Source organism: Muscardinus avellanarius (assembly GCF_963383645.1).
Source record: "Muscardinus avellanarius genome assembly, chromosome: 9".
NCBI lineage: Eukaryota > Metazoa > Chordata > Mammalia > Rodentia > Gliridae > Muscardinus > Muscardinus avellanarius.
The window spans coordinates 5,721,212-5,747,928 of NC_137795.1; the positions used below are offsets into that span (position 1 = coordinate 5,721,212).

Here is a 26,717-nt window from a genome sequence, read left to right on the forward strand (position 1 = left end):
TTTGAGGGTCTCCGCGACCTCCTGGGCTGCCCGCTGGGTTCTCGTTACCGAGGGTACCGTTCTTAAGGTTGGCTAATTGATTCTGCACCTGCGGGGGACCCGGCATCTGGGCGCAGTGACCCCGCCCCCGGGCCGAGGATGTGGGAATTGCAGGACGGGATGCCAGTGTAAATAGATGCTGCTACCCAGTCTCTAAGGCCTCCCTACTGGAGTGTGATCTTCAGGCATCGCCTGGATGCGGGTTAGAAAGGCACTCTCACCCCAAGCCCTGACCTTCTGCATAAAAACCTGCACTTTAACAAGATCCCCGGGGGGAAGTCCTATGTACATAAAAGCGTGAAATTGCCCGGTTCTACGAATATTTGGCCAAGAAAAATGGTAAACAGAGGCTAAGTGTAAGGAGAAGGGTGAGAAAATGCGTACAGTATTCTTCAAATTGTTCTAGCTATGATGCCACAAAAATGCTAAAATGGTTATTTGTCGATGGCTTTCTCTTTGAGTAGTGTAAAGTTCCAGATTTAGTAAATAAAGATACATAACAAGTATTGGTTGTTTATCTAAAATACTAATTCGTCTCCTGTATTTTTTCTCGAAATCCTACTTTGGTATTTTCCAGTTTCTTCTAAGTTTACTACAATGAACAAGTATTGCGTTTGAAATCAGGCGAAAGGTGTAGAACTACAATATTTAAACTTGAGGTGAGGCTGTGTAATTCCTAACCACATTACTATTTCTTTAAAGGGGGGGGGGTTCACATCCTTATCCCTTATTTTCCCTTTACACTAAGATCACGTAGATGATACATTATTCGCAGCCACGTAGATGATACATTATTCGCAGCCTTAACATTCCTCAGTTTTGTGGAATGCATCAGATACGGTTTGAATGCAGAGCACCGGCGTGGACTTCGGGAGCTTTGGGGCCAAGGGACTTTAAGCAGGACAACTAATCTCTCCTAGCCTTAATTTATCTCCTAAATAGAAGAGAAAAAAAAAAAAAAAAAAAAAACCTGGCTACAGATTGAGGTGCACGCACCAGGAATGAGCCTTTTAGAGCTTAAAGCATCTTGTAAATCTTTATATTGTAAATTAATAAGCAATCGCAGGAGCTTTGGATTAGGGAATCTTGGGAAGCCACTCTCCAACAGTGAGAGTACACGAGTCTTTCCTGAAACCCCTACAGTGTCTCCGGATTCCTCCCTTCTCGCTCAGCCGGGGTTCTTAAGAGAGGTAAACAACCGGAGGAGTAGCTGGTTAGCTCGGGCGCCGCCCCCTCTCCCTACGTCCAGGCCGATGGAATTCCAGGCTCCAGGACCTTCCGAAAGGTTAGCCGCGGGTCCAAGCAGTATTTTACATGGTTGCAGCCTCATTGGTTGGAGAGGTGCCTGAGGGACGGTAGCGCCAGCCAATGGGAGACCGTTCTTCCCAAGCTCCACGTTATAGGAGCCAGTCAGGTTGGCGTGGGGGTTAACTCCTTACGGGCCAGTTCGCAGTGCGTGGGAAAGTTGTTGATAGTAAAAAGTGCCACGTCTTCTAAGAAGGGGGAGCCCTAACTTGCCAGAGGCCGCAGTCCCAAGCCTTCAAGTACATATTTAACTCTATGAGGCCGGGGACTCTTTCTCTGCTTTTATAGGGACCTCTTTCCGGCTCCAGCACCATGAAGTTTTTCTTGTGGAACGCGGTTCTGACGCTGTTGGTGACTTCTTTGAGTGGGGCTCTGATCCCCGAGCCAGAAGTGAAAATTGAAGTTCTCCAGAAGCCGTTCATCTGCCATCGCAAAACCAAGGGAGGGGACTTGATGTTGGTGCACTATGAGGGCTACTTAGAAAAGGACGGCTCCTTATTTCACTCTACGTAAGTAATTAAGTCTCGAAGGTTAAATAATGAAGATCCACCCACCTTTACCAGCTCTCCTACGGGGAAGTAGCTGGTAGTGGGCGTACCTCCCTTTTTAAAAGACAGAAATGTCTAAATCCCTTCCTTGGGGGAAGAAAATTGTCAAAAGCCAATTCTAAATAACAAGGCCATTGAAAGACTTTTTGGAAACATCTGGGTAAAGCTGATAATTTTTTATTCTAAAAACTAGAACTAGACTGAAAATTTGCAGAAGCATCTAGGTGTATAAATGGACAATAAGCAGAAAAAGCTTAAGGGAACCATTATATCTCAAATTCCAGTCCTTGGGGAAAGTGAATAGGTTCTGTTTTTAACTTGGTGTAGGTGATATTTAAAACTTTGCAGCAGCTTCAAAGGCAAAACACACAATAATTATTTGCCCGTTTAGAAAACATACAGCAATGTTATTTCATTAACCTGTTTACCTTTTGTTCTGAGCGATGACACCGGGTCAAGGCAGAAGACCACGATTTCAGTAGTCACTTGCTTCTTTCTACAAAGTCAGAGCTCATTGATGGCGCGGCTGTGGTTATACAAGGTTTACATGAATGAAGGATTTTTAGGTTTTGACGCCTTCCTCTCGGTTTTGTAAACAGAAATTGCAACACGGGAGAGGTTTCCACGTGTGAGGGTTTCCAGTTAGGCTATGCTTCCATTCATTCCATTCCAAGAGTGTCCTGAACAGTTTCTTTCTGTTAGTCAGGCCTTGTGCTGGAGACTACAGAAGGTCAGACATCATGGAGTCTAATCATCCGCATCCATCCATTCATTATCCATCTATCAAACTCGCACTGAATGGCCACAGGTCAGGTCCTGAAGATGTGAAGAGCATTAGAAGCAGGTTCTTGTCCTATAGCAGGAAGAATGTAATTGATTCAGTGATAGAGAGTACAGAATACCAAGGGCACTAACAAAGTATAGGAACGCCTGGAATTAGCTACGCTCGGAGATGGGGAAAGAGAAAGGCTTCTCAGAGACCATAACTGAGATGAGCCTTGAAAGACGGGTGGAGGTTACCAGGGAGAGAAGGAACGGAGGACCTTGTAGGTAAGAGAACCTCACACATACTGAAGCCTCATGGCACATCCTAGACCACGGTTTCTGACACGCTGCCTTTACTGAGCGTTCAGATGTGGTCTTTCATGGCGCTTGTGGGAAGTGAATGGTAATCCTCTGAACCATTAGCTCTGGTAAAAAGTTCCAAAAAGATGTCTTGCCATAGAATTCTCAACAGCTTTTTCTTCTTGTCAACAAAGACCAGTGCCACAGCAGAATTAAATAATATTGTGATATTTGCATTTTTAATATTAAATTACATACTTTTTTTCTTTTTTGGTGGTACTGGGGTTCCTGGAAGCCCTTCTACCTTAGGGCTACACTCCCAGACCTATTTTATATTTTTATTTGGAAACAGGGTCTCTTAAGCCAGCGCGGCTGGCTTCGAACCTGCGTGATCCTCCTGTCTCCGCCTCCCAAGCACGAGGATTACAAGCGTGCGCCACCACGCCCGGCTTTATTTTTTATTTTGAAACAGGGTCTTGCTAAGTTGCTGAGGCTGGCCTCAAAACTACTATTCTCCTTTCTCAGCCTCCCATGTACTGGGATTACAGTCTTGTACCACCACACCTGGCTTTAATTTTATTTATTTTTTTGGTTTGTTTATTTACTTATTTATTTATGTGGTACTAAGGATTAAACCCAGGATGTCCTACCTCTGAGCTACACTTCCAGCCCTATTTTATTTGTTTATTTGCTAAGGCTGGCCTCAAACCTATGAAATTCCTGTCTCGGCCTCCCGCGTATTGGGATTACAGGCATGTGCCACCCATGCCCCGGCTACATTCTTATTTTTAACGTAATCTCTTTTAGATTAAGCCTAATTTCTTCCAAAAGCTTGTGCTGATTTTGATGGTAGCCACAGGATATTATTTAGCAGTTTACTATCAATGTTCCAATACGCTGTAGTGGGACTGTTATTGTACAGCCTACACATAAATAGTCAGGAACTGCAAACTGTAATTTATGAAGAATACCATCAAATGATAAATCTGTGTTTGCTGTTTCTAGAGCTATACTGTATATGGTAAATAGCTTAGTCATAATAAGAAATGTGCCAAAATATAGTCAGTGCTGGATAGTACATCATTTTTTCCCTTTTTTTTCCCTAGCCTTCCCAATTATTCTAAGATTGGCTTTGTGTTTTTCTGATCATGGAGGAAAAGAAAAGAAAAGAAGAAGGAATGGCATTTACCAAGATTTAGTTATCACAGTACCCATGAAGTACAGGAATGGCTTCTTAGTCTCACCTAGGAGTTATCCTTGAAAGAACACTCCCCTTACAGCACTGAGAGGGAGCTCAGGGGCTCAGCCGCTCAGAACTCAAGTCCCCAGGAGCTCAGCAGGCTGGTTTTCTTAAGGTGTCCTCTCTGTTAGCTCATGTGCCAGGACATCTTGATTATTTCCTTTCTCTGCAGAGCCTGAGGGGCCACTCCTCCTACAAAGCTTCAGAGTAGACCCTTGAGGAAAGAACTGGGCAGCCTTTCCCCGCCCAGCAGAGCTCGCCCCTGGCTGTACATCAGGGAGGTTTGTCGGCGGGCAATAAGATGCTGTGTCCCTGTCTTCCTGTGTCCACATGCATATGAATCTACATATGTCAGTGGTAAATTCCCCTTAGCCTCTCAGCCCCTTTTTCCCACACTCAGCCATTTTTCATTATTTTCTCCCTGATCTGCAACCTAGTGGCTCCTGCGACAGCAAAGCTTTGTGTTAAGACCTTGAACTTTGGAGTTAGGTATATTTGAGGTCAAATAGGGCCACACTTAACCTCCATTTTTCCCATATGTAAAGGAGTATGCGGTCGGTTCTACATCCCCAAATTAAACTAACCATAGATTACGGACATTCGAAATTTTAATGATTATATTAAACATATTTTCTGGTCATTATTCCCTGAACAATACAGTATAACAGTTACATCATATTAGTTATTATGAATAATCTAGAAATGATATAAAATACCCAGTAGGTTATAGACAAATACTACAGATTTGAGAATCATTTGGTATGGGGGAGGAGAGGGGCATAAGGGTGGAACCTGGAACCAAACCCCCAAGAATAACTACCAATCATAGGATTATTGATACAGTTAAAAGAGATAAATTTAGGAGAATACCTTACATATGTATTTTTAATATACAAGCAGTTATTTTTTTATTATCATTCTGTCTTCCTTTCTCAAAGTAAGTCAGCGATATAAAATTTGCATCAAAAAAGATGTCCAAGCTGGGCGTGGTGGTGCACACTAGTAATCCCAGCATTTGGGAGGCTGAGACAGGAGGAGCGCGGTTCTAAGACAGCTTCAGCCCCTACTTAGGTCATTTGCAACTCAGTGAGACCCTGTTTTCAAAATAAAGAATAAAAAATAGGACTGGGGGTGTCTTGCGGAAGTAGAATGCCCCTGGGTTCCATCCCCAGTACCTCAAAAAAAAAAAATAGCCAGTGGATTTAATAACTATAAAAGTGACTAGGTATATGTGTACGTACTCACACATACCTAAGTTACTGACTAGTTTTAATATAGAGAATGCTTGCCTAGCATGCATGGGGTCCTGGGTTCAGTCCTCAGCCTGCAAAAAGAAAAAAAAAATGAAAAAGTTTTAATGTGTCTTCTTTCTGTCATAGCCACAAACATAACAATGGTCAGCCCATTTGGTTCACCCTGGGCATCCTGGAGGCTCTCAAAGGCTGGGACCAGGGCTTGACGGGGATGTGTGTAGGAGAGAAGAGAAAGCTCATCATTCCTCCTGCCCTGGGCTATGGAAAAGAAGGAAAAGGTAACAACACTTCTCCTTTTCTTACCGTAGCACTAGAGTTCTGCTTCTCTAGATTAGGAGAGAGAAGGTAGGGTGACTACTGTTTATTTTCTTTTCTCTAGAAATAGTGGACTTGCATTCCTTTAGTAAATATGATTGTGCCTTGATTTTCAATTGAAATGGACAGTTAAGGTCTTAATATCTAAATTGACCACTGAGCTCACAATGAAATAAGGCTCTGGAATCTTGAGCTCTATTAAAACTTTATAAAGATTGTGATAAAATATACATAATATTATATTTACATTTCAATAACTTTGAGGTACCTAGTACAGTGGTGACCATCACCTGCTACACATCTCCAGAACTTTTTCATCCTCCCAATCTGAAACTACCCACCAAGTTGTTTTAACAATGCAAAAAGAAAGATCGCTCAACGTAAGTGTTTTGATGAGTTGAACTTTTGATCTGAACAGATCAGACAGGCACTAAGTGTGGTTTTACATGTGGGCTGTATGTGGCTTTACAAGTTTGAGGTCTCCCGTAATAATAACCAAAGCTCTTATTAGAGATTCCTATCAACTTTTTTTGTGTGTGTGGTACTGGGGGTGGAACCCAGAGGCTTTCTACCTCCGGGCTATACTCCCAGACCTATTTTCTATTTTATTTGGAAACAGGGTCTCACTAAGTTGCTGAGAGCCTCACTAGGTAGCTGAGGCTGGCTTCGAACCTGTGCGATCCTCCTGCCTCAGCCTCCCAAGCGCGGGGATTACAAGCGTGCGCCACCACGCCCGGCTCAACGTTTTGATAATGTAAAAAATTATGGAGTGACTTGAAAGACAATTACTGTTTCATTTGTTATAGTTAGAAGTAAGGCAGCTGGCTGGTCCCAAGAGCTTTCTTGCCAGTGTGTTCAGGGCAGATACATACACCTGGTGTCAAGTGAGAACCCATGCAACGTTCCTGAGGGCCGACTGGGGATTTGTATCAAGAGGCCTTAAGATGTCTATGGGCATTAATCCTACAGTTCCTTTATTGGAATCTAATCTAAGGGAGTGACCAGGTGTGAAAAGAAAGATTGTGAACAGGGCTTTCCATCGCTATATTGTTTTTAATAGCAAAAAATTGGAACCAGCCTAAGTGTATAATAAAAGTTTAATTAAATAAAATATAGCCCACTCGGTCGGGCGTGGTGGCGCACGCTTGTAATCCCCGCGCTTGGGAGGCAGAGACAGGAGGATCGTGCAGGTTCGAAGCCAGCCGCGCGCGCTGGCTTAGGAGACCCTGTTTCCAAATAAAAATGTAAAAATAGGTCTGGGAGTGTAGCCCGGAGGTAGAAGGGCTTCCAGGAACCCCAGTACCACCCAAAAAAAAAAAAAATATATATATATATATATATATATATATATATATATATATATATATATATCCCACTCACCAAAAATGACATTTTAAAAGAAATTTTATCTAAAATATATGCAATATGAAAGTAAAAATAAAGCTGTACACTTACCATGACAGTAAGTATAGGAAAAAAGTATATACACATCAAAAGTGAATCATAGGGAAAAAATGTTAACAATAGACTGTGATACTTGGAATTATACTTACTTTGGGGTCTACCTTCCAGATTCTCCATAATGAGCACATATTACATAATGAAGAAAACAACAATTTATTTATTACTTTTATTTATTTTATTTTATCGTGGTATTGGAGATGGAACCCAGGGGCATTCTACCTCTGTGCTATACCATCAGCCCTATTTTTTTATTCTTTATTTTGAAACAGGGTCGCACTAAATTGCAGAGGGCCTCACTAAGTAAGTAGCTGAGACTGGTTTTAAACCTGTGATCCTCCTGTCTCAGCCTCCTGAATGCTGGGATTATAAGCATGTGCCACCACGCCTGGCAAAAAATAACATTTTAAGTAGTCATCAAAACTAGACAGAGAACCACTCTGATATGATATACAGACTTCCAAGCATCCACAGGTCCAAGTTTGATCAATGGCAAAGGAGGGGTCAGGATTCTTCATCCCAGTTTCCTAAGAAGGAAATTAAGAGCTGAATGTGAAATATTCTAAAATGAACTTAGCAGCCAGGCATGGTGGCGCATGCTTGTAATCCCCGCACTTGGGAGGCTGAGACAGGAGGATCGCATGGGTTCAGAGCCAGCCTCAGCTACTTAGTGAGGCTTTTAGCAACTTAGTGAGACCCTGTTTCCAAATAAAATATAAAAAAGGTCTGGGAGTATAGCCCGGAGGTAGAAAGCCTCTGGGTTCCACCCCCAGTACCACCAAATAAAATAAAATAAAATGAACTTAGCTGTATGAACTATATTCACAAGAGAGAATTTACTAACTAAATTCGATTCTTATTTTCCTTTTAACCCTCAATGTCTAAGAACCATTTCTCTGATGCTTAAAAGTATTCTTCCACTCTCTTGTATCTTTATTGCTCCACCTGTGATAGTTTTATGTGTAGTATTAGTCCATTTCTCTTTCTCATACTGTATTTAACTCTATTTTACTTCATAACGGCTACAGATCTAAATTTGAGTCATCTACTTCAAACTAAGTATTATGAAGCTAATTCTCCTAATGTATATTTAACACTACTTTTGTAGTCTTTTAGTACACGCTTGCATGCCTCCTTGGAAAGATACCAGCTTTTCTCACCGATCTAATAGTGCATGCCCCTCTCTGTCTTCACCTGGAAAGGTAAGATGCAGCTCGCAATGTAAGTGTGGTTGCCTTTGAAACCTACAAAGGTTCTTTTATGGGAATACGGAGTTGGGAGGAGAGGGGCGCGACTAAGAAACATTTAGCAAGTTTACTACTAAGACCTCTATATTAAATATACTTATATGAAAATAAGTTTCAAAAATAAATCGCCCATATTTCCCAGCAGGGTATATTTGTTTTTATTTGTTGTTACTGTTTTTCAGTATATTGGGACTTTCACAAATCTCTTCTTACTCTAAAGGTTTCTTATCTCCTTTCCCAAAAGTTCATTTAAATTTGTCCCTTCCCATGAAATTTCTGTAGCTTTTGTATATATTTATTTTTATAATATACATGTGAACATATTTGTATAATATTACAAATTACATGCTCTATATAATGTTCCAATTATGTTCTACATCCAAGAGGTGTTTTCTAAGTTTTTTTCTAAGTTTTTGAAAAATTCAAACTTTCCTATATTATTTGTACAACCTATAAGGAAATTATAGCTCACTAACATATATGGAGAGAGATTAGAAGATCTCCATGCCAAACAGTGTAACAATGGAGTGCCCTTAATTACACACTGCCTCCCAGTGGCAGAAATGATAGCACCATAGTATGTACTTAACAGGGCAGGGCTGTCTTGCCCCATAATTAGTAAGTTACTTGTTATAGAATTAACTCTGAATTAAAGCCCTTTTAGTCACTCTTGACATACAATATGCAATATATTAATTATATCTGAAGTTTAATATTCCGGCTATTTAGTACATCTATCTATCTATATCTATGTGTGTGTGTGTGTATATATATATATATATAATTTACATCTGTATATATATTTAATTTTCCCCCTTTCAATTGCTAAGCCAAAAATAGAATGCTTTTGCTGTATCACTTTGGATTATTTCTTCTTTATCCCATTTGTCTAAATAAAAAATAATTGCAGTCTAAGTAATCTCTATCTTATATGACAGTTGCAGGAAGGTTCTTCACTTAATTCATTTTAAAAACAAATCTTCTCTGGTACCACAAGTTTTCTGTTATTAAAACGTTTGGATATAGTAAATAAAGCTTTCCTCCCCCTTTTCTAATGTCAGGTAAAATTCCCCCAGAGAGTACACTGATCTTCAATATCGATCTCCTGGAGATTCGAAATGGACCAAGGTCTCACGAGTCATTCCAAGAGATGGATCTCAATGATGACTGGAAACTCTCTAAGCATGAGGTGATCTTTTCTTCTGCCTGTGCTTCTGTCTTTGTTCTACCTTTTTGGGGGGAGCTCACTTTTTTTAGAAATATATTTTTGAGGAAAATAGAAAAAGTTACATATCCTCGTAAACATATGTAAAAAGTTACATTTTCTCAAAACACTGGTGCCAGTTCATTTTTCTTCATAGGAAATCCGTTTTGGAAAGAAATATATTGAGACTTAAAAAGCACCACTCAGCCGGGCTTGGTAGTACACGTCTGGAATACCGATATCTGGAAGGCTGAGTGAGACAGGAAGATCACAGGATGAGGCCAGTCTCAGCAACTTAGACTCTCAACAACCTAATAAGACCCTATTTCAAACTAAAACATAAAAAATGCTGAGGGTAGACCTCAAACATGGAGTACTGCTGGGTTCAATCCCCAGCACCAAAACAAAACCAAACCATTCAGGGATGGGGATGTTCTCTGTGGGAGATCCCTCGCCTAGCATCCCCAGTGCACTGGCTTCCATCCCCAGCACCACAAAGAAAAACAAAAACATCATTCAGATCATTCAGACTTTTGGTTTTTTCTTTCTCCCCAGTGCTTAGAATTCATTGGGTCTTGGTCTCACCCTTGAGTCTTTGAAAGTTCCATTTCTCCAAGTCAGTTCCCCTGGGGAGTTACCGTATAAGCAACCTAGATGACCTGAGAAGTATCTCGCATGGACAGTTGCTGTTTAAAACTGCAGGCTGGCTCTTAAATGAATCTTGTCAAAATTTCCTAGCAGTTTACAGCAAGCCATCTTCGTGGACAAAGGCGCTCTTGCCTGGGTTTCCCCAGGAGGAGACCTTCCCAGCCTTGTACCCTGGTGCGTGGGTGAGAGGGAGGAGAAGGTCCTCCCTGCTCCTCAGGCTTCCTCAGTCAGCGCTGCTCACACCTGCCCTGGTCTGGCTGCTGAAGGAAAGAAATGGAGGTAGATATTTGTCCCTCTCCTTTTTTTTTAAACCTGCCTATGCTTTCTATTCTGGTCTGGCTGGTCAAAAATCAGATTCTGTTTTAATGCTTTGGTCAGTTTCATTCTAATGAGACCAGAAAATGATTGAGTCTCAAAAGAAAGAAAGAAAGAAAGAAAGAAAGAAAGAAAGAAAGAAAGAAAGAAAGAAAGAAAGAAAGAAAGAAAGGAACCCATCTTGTTTCACAATCTGGGGCCACTAAACTTATCCCACCCCATGGTGTTACTGGTCATATGCCCTCTTTTTCTATCCAAAATAAATTATAATTCCTTTTTGTTTTCTTTTTTATTTATTAATATTTATTTATTTATTTATTTATTTATTTATTTATTTATTTATGGTACTGGGGATTGAACCCAGGGGCATTCTACCTCTGAGACACCCCCTCAGCCCTATTTTATCTTTTTTTTTAATTTTGAAACAGGGTCTCACCAAGTTGTGGAAGGACTCACTAAATGGCTGTGGTTGGCTGGAACCTGAAATCCTCCTATCTCAGACTCCCAAGTACTGGGATTACAAGTGTGTGCCACCACACCCAGCTTTGTAATTCCCTTTCATTAAAAAAAAAACTTTGAATATAAAATACATTCGCATGAATACAAAATGCATCTGATGTAAAATGATATTTATTAAGAAATCTTTCTTCTACCCCATCCTCTTCCTCCCTGGGATCTCTGAATACAGTTTTATTACTCTCTAATATACACTTCTAGTATTTTTGTGAATAATGTTTTTGTTTTCCTCTTTCTTGCATCAAAGGTGACAAATTGTATACATCGTAGCATCCTGCTTCCTTCATATACTATGTCCTGGAGATAGACTATTTAATCCACAGAGTTTCATAATCCTTTTTTCTTTTTTTTTTTTTAATAGCTGCATAAAACACTTTAACCTACATATACATCATATGTTTGGAGGTTTGGGGTGGGGGAAGAGAGGCATTGGAATTGCTGGTCTAAATAAGGAGGGTGGGGATATTATTAAAAATGTAATATCTGTCAAATTGTATTGTGGCAGATCTATTGAGAAATCGGGAACTGTATTTTTTATATTTTAAAATGTCTTAATGAAAATGAAAAAAATTATAGTCTAGGCACTCATGGGGTAGACTTTGCTTTAATTTTCAATATTGGAGGGTGCAGTCAGTATGGTGCGATCGCATCAGGCCCATGGTTCCTTTTGTTCCTAGTTGCTCAATGAAGTAAGAAATGCCACACTTAATCTGGCTTTAGAGGAGAGTCTGAAAGTCCAACTCTCCGTAGGAAAAAAGATTTGGTTAATTCTAGGAATTGAAAGACAGCTATCTTTCAAGTGATCAGCTTCATTTAGATTCAGATGACTAACAGGCAGCATGGGTCACCAAGCCAAGCTGGTAAAGGGGTACCAAGCTGCGCAGCTGGGACTGTGGTCCTTCCTCAGGCCCCTCTGCAGCCGCGGCTGGGTTCCATGGTGGGACACTGAGCAGAGATCTTTTCCAATTGGGATAAAAGCAGTCAGTTGAAGGAGTGTTAAAAGGACTTGAGGAGTGGGATGTGGTGGCGCACGCTTGTCATCCCAGCATTCGGGAGGCGGAGACAGGAGGATCGCGGTTCACGGACAGCCTCAGCTACATAGTGAGGCCCTCTGCAACTCAGTGAGACCCTGTTTCAAAATAAAGAATAAAAAAAATAGGGCTGGGGGGTGTAGCTCGGAGGTCGAATGCCACTGGGTTTCATCCCCAGACCCGCAAAAAAACCCCCCAAAAATAACAACAACAACAACAAAAAAATAACCACACACACAAAAAAACTTAAAGTTTCTCTTGGTAGAAGATTGGAAATCATGAATATTTTTTACAAATGTTACACGAACATTAGATGGGCATCCTAAATTAAGAAAACAATTTTTTTTTTATCATTTCCATGGTTTATTTCAAGAGTTTCTATGGCAGATGTGCTCTGAAAAGTCTAGACCTGTATTAAAGGCCCTTCGAACCAGCATGATCCTCCTGTCTCCGCCTCCCAAGCGCGGGGATTACAAGCGTGTGCCATCATGCCCGGCTAGCACGCACTTTTAAGGATTGAACCAAGGGCCTTGTACATGCTAGGCAAACTTAAAGCTCTTAAATTTTACGTTACTTTGAAACAGAATCTCAATAAGTTACCCAGGCTGGCCTTAAACTTGTCATTACACCTGTGTTTTGGCATTCAGTGTAGAAGAATTTAGTTTCCAGCACAGATTGACTTCTGCTGCAACTTCCATATTATCAGCTCTTCATGTGTTTTTCCAACTGAACATCCTTATAGGCTGAATCATACGTTAGAATATGAACTCTATCTCTTAGAACTAGTGGGTTATTCCTGATAGTACATCATCCTTGTAGACCTTTGCTCTAGCACACGCAGGCCATGGGCCAGGGACGTGCTGCTCCCCTTGGGTGGCACCTGCAGAATGGACCTTGGCCTACTGGAGCCTCCTTCATGAGCACTTTAGCTCGCAAACCCGTAGCCCGTGCTGCACAGCAGGACGATGCCTCACAGTGACGTGCTGAGCTGGATGTGAAGAAGGTCTTGGAAATAAGCAGGGTTATTTTCAAACCATATGAACAATGGAAGGATTTGATAAAAGAGATGGCTTCTAGTGACTAATCTTAGTAAGCTGTAGCTGCCTTGTAAGAGCACTTACAAGCAGTAAAGGAAAGCAAGGTCCAGATGGAAGGCAGAACTCTGGCAAGAGCCAGTCTTCAGGCCTTTTGGGAGGCAGGCACAGGTGTGCTGGCTTATCCCTGTAATCCCAGCTACTCGGGAGGCTGAGGCAGGAGGATGACAAGTTTAAGGCCAGCCTGGGTAACTTATTGAGATTCTGTTTCAAAGTAACGTAAAATTAAAGAGCTTTAAGTTAGCCTAGCATGTACAAGGCCCTTGGTTCAATCCTTAAAAGTGCATGCTAGCCGGGCATGATGGCACACGCTTGTAATCCCCGCGCTTGGGAGGCGGAGACAGGAGGATCACGCTGGTTCGAAGTCAGCCTCGCTGGCTTAAGAGACCCTGTTTCCAAATAAAAGTATAAAAATAGATCTGGGGGTGTAGCCCGGAGGTAGAAGGATTTCCAGTAACCCCAGTACCAAAAAAAAAAAAAAAGTGTGTGTTACACGCACACACACGCACGCACGCATGCACACATTTAAAAATTCTGGGACTGCACATGCTTAGCATGCATAAGGCCCTAGGTTCAATCATTAGCACTCAAACAAACACAAACAAAATAACTAGAAACCAGATCCACAAGCAAACAAAAAAGAAAAGCATTCCAAAAAATTCCATGGTGGACCACTTAGGGAAAAAAAATTTGGACAGATTTCAGCAATGGCTTCAGTGGAACTCAATGAAAATTAACAGCTTTTTTGTCAAGCATATTGGGGAGTAAGCTTATTTTATTTACTTTATTTATTTTAAAAGTTGACAGTGCTGGGCATGGAATCCAGAGTCATATGCATGACAGGCATGTGTTCTATCATGAGCTATATCCCCTGCCCCATTTTTACAAAATAAGTTTTTTCCTACCTAATTTTATTCTAGTACATACTTGGTTAAATTAATGGCTTTTGATTTCTGTACTATGTCTTAGTTTGGAGAACATAAATTATAGATTTTTTTGGTACTGGGATTTGAACCCAGGGTATCCATCTACCTCCAAGCTCCACCCCCAGCCCTATTTCATTTCTTATTTTGGAAGAGGGTCTCTTTTGAAGCAGGGTCTGAGTTTTTGAGGGTCTTGCTAAGTTGCTGAGGCTGGCTTTCACCCCGCAACCCTCCCATCTCAGCCTCCCAAGTACTGGGATTTCAGGAGTATGCCACTATACTTAGCTAATTGTAGCCTTTGGTAAGCCAGAAAACGTGCCATAATTTGTTTAAATTTTTCTTTGGTCATTGAGAGGTCAAAAGAGACGGGGGGAAAGAGAGAGAGAGAGAGAGAGAGAGAGAGAGAGAGAGAGAGAGAGAGAGAGAGAGAGAGGAGGAGAGGAGAGGAGAGGAGAGGAGAGGGGAGGAGAGGGGAGAGGGGGTAGGAGAGAGAGAGAGAGAGAGAGAGAGAGAGAGAGAGAGAGAGAGAGAGAGAGAGAGAGGAAGAAGGAGGAGGAGGAGGAGGAGGAGGGAGGGGAGGGGAGAGAGGGGGAGAGAGAGAGAAGAAGAAGAAGGGAGGGGAGAGGAGGGGAGGGGGAGAGAGAGAGAGAGAGAGAGAGAGAGAGGAGCGAGCGATAGAAAGCCAATATGTGAGGGTTTTCTCTGTCTCAGTAAATTTATGTGAATCAAATATGGAAAACTTCTGGAAGAGAACCGAGGATATAGCCCAGTGGTAGATCTCTTGTCTAGCATGTGAGAGGCCCTGGGCTCAGTCCCCAGCACCTTTAAAAGAAAGGCCCTAAAATTTTGGCAATGATAGTGATACTTTTAGGAAAATTAATCAACTACCTAGTAATTTAAAAGTATATTTTATTCAATAGTTTTGATGTCTTTCCATGGAAGATATTAGCCTAGCATAGCAGAATATACTATGTATAGCATACTTTGATATTTTGAAAGGTTTAGTAAACCAGACATGGTGGCGCATGCTGGTAATCCCAGTACTTTGGAGGCTGAGACAGGAGGATCGCTGGTTAGTGGCTATCCACTAGTGAGACCCTGCTTCAAAAATAAAGAATAAAAAATAGGGTGAGGTGTGTAGCTTGGAGGTAGAATGCCCCTGGATTCAATCGTCAGTACCCCCCAAAAAAGTTACAATAATTCTGTAACCATTTTTAAATGCTGGGGAAACTTATTAAACAAATCCTACCTGTTGTTATTTCCAATTAACTCACCAATTTTGAAAGCAAATTAAAACAACAAAATAAGTTGAATTTTAGTTAAATCAACATTAATTTTTACTCTGCCTTGAAATTTTATTTTATTTTATTCATTTTATTTTATTTTGCAGTGCTGGGGATGGAACCCGGGACATTCTAACTTTGAGCTACATCCTCAGTCCCGTTTTTTATTCTTTATTTTGAAACAGGGTCTCGCTGAGTTGCAGAGGGCCTCACTAAGCCGCTGAGGCTGGCCACGAACCACGATCCTCCTGTCTCAGCCTCCCAAATTCTGGGATTACAAATGCACGCCACCACGCCTGGCTTGAAAATTTTTTATAAGATATTTACACTCGGGTTTAATTTTGTGTGTTATTGTGGATTTGCAGATTTACTACAGGTATCCTAAGCCAGGAACACTGCTAGATTTTTAGCTAGTTTGATACTAACTCTCCTCAGTTCTCACGTGAGCATAGTACTTAAAAGTAAAAGTTCTATCAGTGAGACTGTGCTGTGTGTGGTACTTAGGAAATTAATCATCTTCTTCAACCATGAAGGAGAGTGATACATATAATTTGGAATCATGGGATATTAATGTACAAGTTAAGGATTAAAATGTTCATACATCCGTTGTTAACAATGGGTTATTAAATAAAAAGTATAAAACTACAAGAATAAAATGAGTTCTTCAGCTTAAGAAGTCAAACAAAAAGCAAGTAATATGCTTTCCTGATGTGTTTTTTGGGGGTAATAAAGCCTTAAAGTAAGAATTCTAAACATGATAAAAGCTTTATCTCTGCCTGTGAGCAATATTTTGTGTTTCTACTATAGTAGAATAGTAATAATAATAATAGTTATTATTATTATTATTATTTATTATTATTGGATGGAACCCAGGGGCATTGTACCTCTGAGCTACACTCCCAGCCCTGTTTTTTAGTCTCTTTATTTTTTTTTCCTTTGGTGGTACTGGGAGTTACCAGTTACAAAGGGCTTTCTAACTCTGGGCTATACTCCCAGACTTATTTATATATATATATATATATTTTTTTTTTTTTTTTTTTGGTGGTACTGGGGTTCCTGGAAGCCCTTCTATCTCCGGACTACACTCCCAGACCTATTTTTACATTTTTATTTGGAAACAGGGTCTCCTAAGCCAGCACGCGGGGCTGGCTTCCAACCTGTGCGATCCTCCTGTCTCTGCCTCCCAAGCGCGGGGATCACAAGCGTGCGCCACCACGCCCGGCTTATTTTATATTTTATTTGGAAACAGGGTCTAGCTAAGTTGCTGAGAGCCTCACTAAGTATCTGAGGCTGGCTTCAAACCTGTGTGATCCTCCTGTCTCAGCCTCCCAAGCACTGGGATTACAAGCGTGCGTCACCATGCCCGGGTAGTCTCTTTATTATGTATGTATGTATGTATGTATGTATGTATGTATGTATGTATGTATTTTTGAGGGTCTGGGGATGGAACCCAAGGGCATTTGACCTCCAAGCTACACCCTCTGCCCTATTTTTTATTCTTTATTTTTGAAACAGGTTCTCACTAAGTTGCAGAGGGCCTAAGTAGCTGAGGCTGTCCACAAACCGCGATCCTCCCGTCTCAGCCTCCCGAATGCTGGGATTACAAGCGTGCGCCACCACGCCCGGCTAGTCTCTTTATTTTTGAAACAGGGTCTCACTGAGTTGCGAAGGACCTTGCTAAGTAGTTAAAGCTGTCTGAGAACTGTGATTGTCCGGTCTTGGGTCTCTGCCTCCTGAATGCTGGGATTACAAGAGTGTGCCAAGACTCCCGGCCCTGTAGCCGTTTTTAAGAGGAAAACTTCCTTGTAATTTCTTACTGCCATTAGAAATCTATAATCATCTATAGTTATATGAACTACCAGCCAATCCATGTGTGATATCGATTGGCTGTGGACGGCTTGTGAAGTAAAGTGATTCATGCAATCCAATCTTTTGTAGGTTAAAGTGTATTTAAAGAAGGAATTTGAAAAGCATGGCGCAGTGGTGAATGAAAGCCATCATGATGTTCTGGTGGAGGATATATTTGATAAAGAAGATGAAGACAGAGATGGATATATATCAGCTAGAGAGTTTACGTATAAACATGATGAATTGTAAAGCCGTGTCCGCCCATTTTATGCAGCATCCACCTTGAAAGAGAAGCCAGTCCTGCTTAACAAAAGTTTTATTTTTAAGAAAGTTCTGCTCTTGTATTTTAATTTTTTTGTGTTATTTTTCTGATTCATATTTAAAGAACCCCTTAGGATTTCTAGCATCCATTTTTTTCTGGTACGTTATTGGGAAGAAACAATCCATTTGCCTTTGAATAGAAAACTTCTGGTTCGCTTTTCACATATGAAGCCCCATTTTCCTTGTTTACTTGTAATTTTTAAAATCTTGCAACTGGGACACACCACAACATGAGACCAGGTTATAGCATAAATGAGCACCCTGTATTTCAGCCTCCCTCTGTCTTCTCCAAGTTAAATACCGATATATTTGAAAAGCCTTTTGCAGTAGCCCAAAGCTTTCTGTTTTCATGTCCTAATGAAATAATTTGTTCTTGCCTGCGAGTCTTTGCGGGACGGGAGAAGAATGGTAGACTTGACGCATCCGCAGCTACTGCTTTAGGAAGGCATGGACAATGCTAAGAGAACAGCAAAGTTAACTGTGTGCGCTGAAACATGCTGCCCTAGGACTGAAGCTCCATGGAGCTGGCTTCCTAGTGACTGGCTCTATGAAGACAAATAGAACAAATCATTTATGTGTTTGTGTCTTTGTAATAAAATGTATCAAAATATTGCGGCTCTAGTAGAAAATTTGTATTTATGTACAATGTTGGTTTTTAAATTAATTTTTTATGGGTGCATTGTAATTGTACCTTGTACTGAGACTCTTAGTGATACATCGTACATGCACACATCTCCCCACCTACATCTCTGTCTCCTCTCTCCTACATGATAGTGAGCTTGATAGTGATATATTCATAGACACACCTAACATTATTTGGTCCATTTCCTTTTCTCCCCTTGTCCTTCTCCCTTTCACCACTCTGCTTGTCTCTCCTAATTTTCCTGACCTTGTTTTTCTTTCCTGTTTTCTCTTTAACCTTTACATATGAGAGTAAGCCTGCGGCCCTTGATTTTCTGCCCCTGGCTGATCTCACTTTACCTGATGCCCTCCAGTCCAGGCTAGTAGACCACCTTTCTGGTTCTTTGATGAATAAAGTTTGCAGCTAGTAATTATATCTCAATAACATTATATTGTTATATATATATATATATATATATATATATATATATATATATATCTCAATAACATTATATTGAGATATAATAACATTATATCTCAATAACATTATCTCAGACATGAATTAGCCAACCAATATTTGTCCATCTTTGACTCATCAAAGAATGAGGCTTACCTGCAGAGTTACAATTGAATAGACACCTATCTTGGGTGTCTTAAAAAAGTGATGATTTTATAGTTTTAGCTCAAATTGGGTTTTATCATAAATACTCAGAAAAAAGTCCCCAAGTCCCCATTTACTAGGAATAATCCTTTATAGTTTATGAAATCATATCCAGTGCATTATTATTATTGCTTTGTGTGTATGGTGCTAGGGATCAAACCCAGGGTTTGCACATGTTAGGCTAGGACTCTACCCTTGAACTTCACCCCCCACCCCTCAAATGCATTATTGTCCTTGATTCTCATTGCTCAGAAGTCTATGAAACCAGACCAAACCCAAATCAGGGCGCAGATCTAAGGGCCAATCAGGGCGCAGATCTAAGGACCAATCAGGGCGCAGATCTAAGGACCAATAAGGGTCCAGATCTAAGGACCAATGAGGGTCCAGATCTAAGAACCAACCAGGGTCCAGGTCTAAGGACCAAAGGAATTGCCATGCTGGTGGATCATACTGTGCTTACCTTTTTTTTTTTTTTTTTTTTTGTGGTACTGGGGATGGAACCCTTTTACCTCCAGGCTACACTCCCATACCTATTTTATATTTTATTTGGAAACAGGGTCTCTTAAACCAGCCGAGGCTGGCTTTGAACCTGCGCGATCCTCCTGTCTCCCTCTCCCAAGCGCGGGGTTTTTGGGTTTTTATACTTTGGAGACTGTTTTCTGGTTGTTTCTCGAGCGTCAGAATTCATCCCATGCACCTTGAAGGAAGGAAAACTGTTTTACCTGTGGTGAAACTGTGTAGACGGGACTGATGCGATCTGTGGTAGAGAAAACTGAGAAGAATTTTTGTTTAGGAAGCATATTTCATTATCTTGTGTGAACTTGTATCAGTTCTCATCTAAACATTCGTATTTAAGTGTGGGTGAAGACCTACACATGATTCTGGTTTAGTTTAAGTTATCTGTCTTTTGGGCTCAGCTGTATGCCTTTGTATCCTTCCATTAGTGGGCTGATAGGACATGAACTGTGACTTTAAGTGTATTTAATTTGACTCATAATGCTGTTCTGTGTATCATATTTAAATTTACAGGCCTGTGCGGTGTGTTCTCGAAATAAAGTTTATTTGGAAGTAGTTGGTTTTGTGAAAACATTTTTATTTTTGTTTTTGCTTTGTGGCACTGGCAAAAGATCCCAGAGCTAAGCAAGTGCTCTACCACTGGGCTACAGCCACAGCCTTTCTTTGGATATATTTGCCTCAGCTTCCTGAATAGTAGGATTCCAGGAATGCCCTACCACACCAGGCGGAAAAAACTTCTTAAAGCACTAATGTCTTCAGTCCTTCCTTCCTTCCTTCCTTCCTGTTTGCATAAAAATTTTTAAAGCAATAATGTCTTCAGCCTGCTCTCCCTCCTCCATCTCTCCTTTCTCCTTCCTTCCTTCCTTCCTTCCTTCCTTCCTTCCTTCCTTCCTTCCTTCCTTCCTTCCTTCCTTCCTTCCTTCCCCGGATTTAAGGACCAGTCAGAGGAGTTGCCAAGCTATATAAGCTGGCATCCGCACAGCCGGTTCAGGAGGGAAGCCGAGGCTAGAACAGAGTAGCAGCGAGGAGAAGCGGAGCCCTTGTGACCAGAAGAAACAGGCAGAGCAGCTGCTGAGAGCAGTCAAGAAAAGCAGCGGTGGTGGCTGCAGTCAAAGCCCGTGCTAGCCCTCAGGTGCGAAGACCCTTTCAAGATCCCCGCCCCTCACCTTTCCCTAGCTCCTATTAAATTCTGTACTCTGATTCCTGTGTCTCCAAAGTGAAATTCCTTTATTGGGAGGGGGTAATGGGGGCATCCATCTCTAAACTACACCCCCAGCCCTTTTACAATTTTTATTTTGCAACAGGGTCTCCCTAAGTTGCTGAAGCTGGCCTCGAACCCACAATCCTGTCTCAGAAGCCTCCTAAGTACTGGAATTGTAGGCATGCATCACCACACAGAATATTCTAAAACACAAAACAGCTATGAAACCTGGAATGCTTCTGGTCCCAAGCATTTTTGGTAAGGGTTGCTCAATGTACATTATATACTGTGCATATCTTACATATAGTATGGAGCTTTGGACCAAAAATCGTAACTGAGATTCTCTAGCAGAGGATTCCCCTGGCCCCTCTGAAAAAGTGTCTTTATGGTGCAGTTACATTGTCTTCTGTCCATTTGGACCCTGTCTTCCTGCATCTAGTCTGGGGTTCACTCATGAGAATTTCCTAGTACAGGTAGTTCTCCATGTAAAATCCACAGCAATTCTCCGACTTCGTTTACTGTTTACTGAAGGAATTCAATGATTCACTTTCTATACAGAAAATATTGCTAAGGAAAGGGGCAAAAACAGTTGGGAGACTGGCAGAGCTGTAGAGTGTAGCACACTGGATTCTTTACCCATTTTTGTATTCTTGAATTGCTAATAAAGCCTCTAATATAAAAGGATAATTTGAGTATGAGTCATCCAAGAATCTATAAAGCCAATCCTGCGAAGTGGATGGATAAACACCAATTTTGTTTTATGATCATCTCAAAACAAATGCCATATTGGCTAAGGCGTTCCTCTACACGTCCAGAATAGAGTGGAGGGTTGTCCCTTTGGTCTCTAGGAGCAGCTAAATCATATCCCACTTGGGAGTTTCTGGAAATGTACGAGTCATCTCATTAATTTAAAATTTCACCTGCGGTAGCATAGAGATGATTTTCTTGCTGGCGAACTGCTGCAGTAAAAACAGTTCTGCACATGCTGTACACTGAGGTATGGAGAGACAGCTATCACTGTTATAAAGAATAAAGCGAGGGCAGGGAGGCCCTTCGTTTCCTAGGCAGCATCTTCTCACTTACTTGCTGGACCTTCTCTGCCAGAGTGCATATTGTTACCGTAACTCTGAGTCTGTTTTTTTGCCTCTTGTTAGGAGACATTAAAACCATACAACCACATGTTGGTGATTCTTTCCCATTATGACCATATCCCCTGGAATGGCGGAATACATTCTGTTTAAGACATTTTCGATTTTTAAGTGGTTCTTTAGTAGTTAAATTTATTTAAATCAGTAACTATGGAGAGTAACCAAGAGAAATAGTAATACAAATAAAGGAGATTTGCCTTTAAATAAGAGAACCATTTTGCTTGCAGGGAAACACCAAAGAACTTTAAAAAGATCTTGTAGAAAAATGGCCAATTTCCCCCAAGAGCTGATTTGTTCTCTTCAGCTGTCTTCGCACCGATGGTTCCTTGAAACGTTTTTTCTTGTGTTATTTTGGCTACATTTTGATAAGCTATATTGTCTTTCACAATGTTATGTACCCTTTTTCCCCCTTGCCACATCTGGTAGTAGCCAAGGTTTTCCGCTTTGTGTCATAATCTTTAAAGAATATTAAGCAGCCTATTAAAGTTAACGGATTCTTATGTTAAGATTAAGCAGTACATCAGCTCTGCTCCAAGGATTTCCCCCCCTGATACCGCATTATTATGATAAAAATATCTTCAAAACTATTAATTCTTTGCCATTCATCTTTTTCCTAACAGCTAGGCAATGCTGAATGATTTTTCAATATTCCTTATTAGGGAGTGGGTTTTATTTTTTGCTGAGTTGCTATGTAATATAATGATTTTTCTAGTTCAATAAGTCTCAGTTTATCTGGGGTGTTGGTCATGTTCTTGACTGAGTGGTAGTTAATTGTTCAACTTGAAATGCTAAGCTATGCTTTATGTACTTTTATATGCATATTTACGTTAATACAATATTTATGATTAGAAAATAAATGTCAGTATATCACAGAGTTGCACAACTATTGATGCAATTACTTATAGAACACTTTTATTACCTTAAAAGGAAACCTCTGTACACATTGGCGGTTGCGACTCACTTTCCAGAGCTCCCGTCCCTAAGCAACCACCAATCTACTCTCTCTACATATTTGCCAGGTTTGGACATTTTCTAGTAATTATCGGAACTCAACTCTTTATTTGTATTCAGGGTAAAAACAGATTATTCAGTAAATTCACTTAATGATAAAACATTTTCTGGTTTTAATTTTTAATCTAGTATGATTGGTACTATTTGAAAATCAAGTGTGGACTAGACATAGATCCCAGCTTTAGGGAATAAATCACTACACATATTTGAAAAGTCAAATCACATATAAGTACATAAAGTTCTATAATCAGTGGTATAAGGGATATACTATGAGTAGTAAAAACCCAGTGCTAGGTGTATCATTAAAGGTAGAAAGCCAATAGAAGGAAGGAAAGGGATAATCAGGAATTGAAAAGCTAAAGTAGTGTGTGTGTGTGTGTGTGTGTGTGTGTGTGTGTGTGGTACTGGGGTGGGACCCAGGGGCTTTTCTACATCCGGGCTATGCACCCAGGCCTATTTTATACTTTATTTGGAAACACGGTCTCACTAAGTTGCCGAGAGCCTCACTCAGTAGCTGAGGCTGGCCTTGAACCTGCACGATCCTCCTGTCTCAGCCTCCCAAGCGCCGGGATTACAAGCGTGCGCCACCACGCCCAGCTCTAAAACTAAAGTATTTTATATGTCTATATTATTCTAAATTCTCAGAGAGCCAGGTAGTTCATCCAATATGAAATAAAATAATACCAGTGTTTTGGTGGCTTGTGATAAATAGAAGAATACCCTAAACAAATTACTCTTTTTCTAGAGTTAGAGAGAGTTCATAATCCATTGAATAGGTGGGATCATTGTTTAATCACTCATAGCACAAGAGAACTCAAATTACTACAACAATTTAGATGAACGTTGTTTAGTTCTCTGAAGAAATGAAAAATAATGGTGATCTTTTTAAAGTCATACAGTTTCTTAAATGAGCAGTGATATTAAAATTGCAGATATAAGAAGTTAAATTTGTTCAATTCTTGATACCTTCATTTATTATAGTGGTCTTAGAATGTCGCTAGAATATTTAAAAACAATCCCTATTTTAAAACTGTACGTAGAGCCAGGTGTGGTGGCGCACGCTTGTAATCCCCACGATTGGGAGGCGGAGACAGGAGGATCGTGCTGGTTCGAAGCCAGCCGCACTGGCTTAAGAGACCGTTTCCAAAAATAAAAAAAGTATAAAATAGGTCTGGGAGTGTAGCCCAGAGGTAGAAGGGCTTTCAGGAACCCCAGTACCATCCAAAATAAATAAATAAATAAATAAAACTGTACATAGCACGAGGCAGATCTTTTTTACCCATATAAGCATAAATAAAATCAGAGCTGGGGATGTAGGCAGATCTTTTTTACCCATATAAGCATAAAATAAAATCAGAGCTGGGGATGTAGGTCAGTGGTAAAATGCTTGCTTAGATGCTGGAGACCTAGGGTTCAATCCCCAGCAATGCAAAATAATAATATAAAAAATATTAGCAAGGAAGGGTTAGGTTGAAAACTACCCTGTCTGCCCATCGAATCTGCTCTTTAATGATCACAAGCTCAACTCTCAGCAGTTCTCCTTTATTTATTTGTTTATTTATTTATTTTTGTACTGAGGATTGAACCCAGGTGCCTTCTTCCTCTGAGCTAGAACTCTAACCTTATTTTATTTTTTGTTTTTAAAAATGATCTCACTAAGTTGTTGAGGGGCTCACTACATTGCTTAGGCTGGCTTTGAACCTGCAACCCTCCTGTCTCAGCCTCCATACAGTCATGCACCATTACACACAACTAGTGCCCTGCTAAATTACCAGTACAGTTAGCTCAACTCCTGAATGGCTTCTAAAGGTGCAACCAAGACTGTGAAGCATATATAATAAATGTGTTTGTTTATTTATTTATTTATTTATTTATTTATTTATTTAGGTGGTACTGGGGTTCCTACACTCCCAGACCTATTTTATACTTTTTTTTTATATACATTTTTTTTTGAAACAGGGTCTCTTAAGCCCGGCATAAATTTTTATTTTATTTTATTTTATTTTATTTTTTTACTGGGAATGGAACCCAGGGGACTTCTACCTCTGGGCTACACTCCCAGACCTATGTGATAAGTAAAATAAAAAATGCGAGTAAAATAAAAATAATGTGCATATGGCGGAGTGTGAAAAACACGAGAGAGGTCCGGTACACGTGGCATGTAAAGTTTTAATGGCACGGCTCTCCCGGGGATCAGGGCGAGGCACCGTGGGGCCCGCGCGCCTGTCCGAAGCTTGAGGACGCGGGCTCTCCTTTTAAAGGCATGCATCTCGCGAGATGAGGGTTTACTCGCGGGAACGCCCAATTCTCGCGGGGGTTTCAGCCCCTCCCTTGCCCTGCAGAGGTCATGTGACACAAAGTCACATGAGTGCAGGACCCAACTTAACATTCCGGCCTTTTGATGGTAGGGATAATGGATGACGATTGGAGCCTCTAGCTTCTTCCTGCTGTCAAGGGGCGTCGTCAGGGGCCCCAGGCCGGGAGGAGTCTGGAGTTCAGTCCCCCAGAAGGGGGTGCAGGTGGGTGCATAGCTGCAGTGCGAATTGGAGGTTACCCTGGACAGCTTAGTGATGTGCGCTTGAGGAGGCTTGAACAGGCAAGGGCTATTAAAGAAAAAAACAAATCATGAGATTGAGCAGGCGACCAAAAAGGAGACTGGCTTACTCAGTACCTGGAGAGCTACCCTGAGCTGGCAAAGAGGATGGAGGTTGAGGGATCCAGGAGCCATCAGTCTTCAGCCAGGCTGAGTAGGGCCAGCGGCGGGGCCTGGTCTGGAAAGGTGCTCCCCCTGTGTTGAGGCACCTGGGGCTCACCCTTTTCCAAGGGCACTGTTCCAGTGGCCCTCCTGGCCACACGCCGAGCAGTCTGATTGGTAGGCGTGGCTTTGCCCCACTTGAGGCAGGCTCCTGGAGGTAGTTGTTGTTGCAGTCCTCCACACCTAGGTGGCGCTCCAGAGGGCTGAGCCACCACCGCCAGCCAAAGGGCAGCTACCAGGGATCTGCTTTTTGGCAAAGTCGGAGTGTATGCTCCATTTCCGCCTGTTTCTCTCTGGAATTAAAACTTAGATGCTATGTTAAGGTTCTGTCAGCTGTGACGGACCTATACTCACAAAGAGCGCGTCCCGGGGCTGGTGTCCGGCAAGAATGGCAACGCAGACTCCCCACGGGCAGAGGGTGTCGCCCCAGCCCCGGCGTTTCCCACAGCACCTAGGGCGCGCCCACGCGGGCCGCCCAGCAAAATTGCAGTCTGGCGTGGGCCAAGATGGCGACTGTGACATCACCAGGCAGTGACTACGCGCCATCACAAAATGGCAGCTGGCGGGAAAATAAATGGAAGCTGATGGGGGAGAGCATTTGGAAGGATACCAGACCGCTTATAAAAGTTCCTAACTATTCCTGGGCCACCGCAACCTATTTCCCAACTCGTATCAAGGCAGACAGGCTCTCAGGGCATCTGCTAGTATAAAGGTTCGACTCCCCATAATTGGTTCGCGGGCGGAAACGAAGAACAGGAAATGGGCGTCCCCGATTTCCCTGCTCAATCGTTCGGAAACAGAGGTTAAGAGATAGGGAAGAATGTCTTCATTCCTTCTCAAAACCGGAGGATGACCTGGTCATCCGCAGCGTGGTCCCAGTGGACCGGGGGACAATGGGTCACCAAGCGCTTGGATTTTTAGGTCCCAGTGGACCGGAAGACCCAAGTCCGGAACCCGCTAACCAAGGGAAGGAGGCAGTTTACCGGAGTATAGTGATGTCGGCCAGCGCTGGCTGTGACAGAAGCGCTGAGAAGCTGCTGGGGGCGCGGTGGAGCCAGGGCGCGCGGATGCCGGTGGCTGGTGTGGACGGCACTGGCGGCTGGCGCAGGTGGGATCAGTGGGGGTGCGCAGGCGGCATGGCTTGCCGG

At 41.7% G+C, this 26,717-nt stretch overlaps 1 protein-coding gene across 1 annotated transcript; it reads left to right on the plus strand.

Annotated features, from left to right (window-relative positions):
* Positions 1–1,656: 1,656 nt before the first annotated feature.
* FKBP14 (FKBP prolyl isomerase 14) lies at positions 1,657–17,584 on the plus strand (the record flags this gene model as incomplete). The annotated part of the gene is made up of 4 exons (XM_080701941.1): positions 1,657–1,853; positions 5,577–5,728; positions 9,535–9,662; positions 17,426–17,584. The coding sequence occupies 4 exons, from the start codon at positions 1,657–1,659 to the stop codon at positions 17,582–17,584; spliced, it is 636 nt and encodes a 211-aa protein (XP_080558067.1).
* Between the last annotated feature and the right edge of the window lie 9,133 nt (positions 17,585–26,717).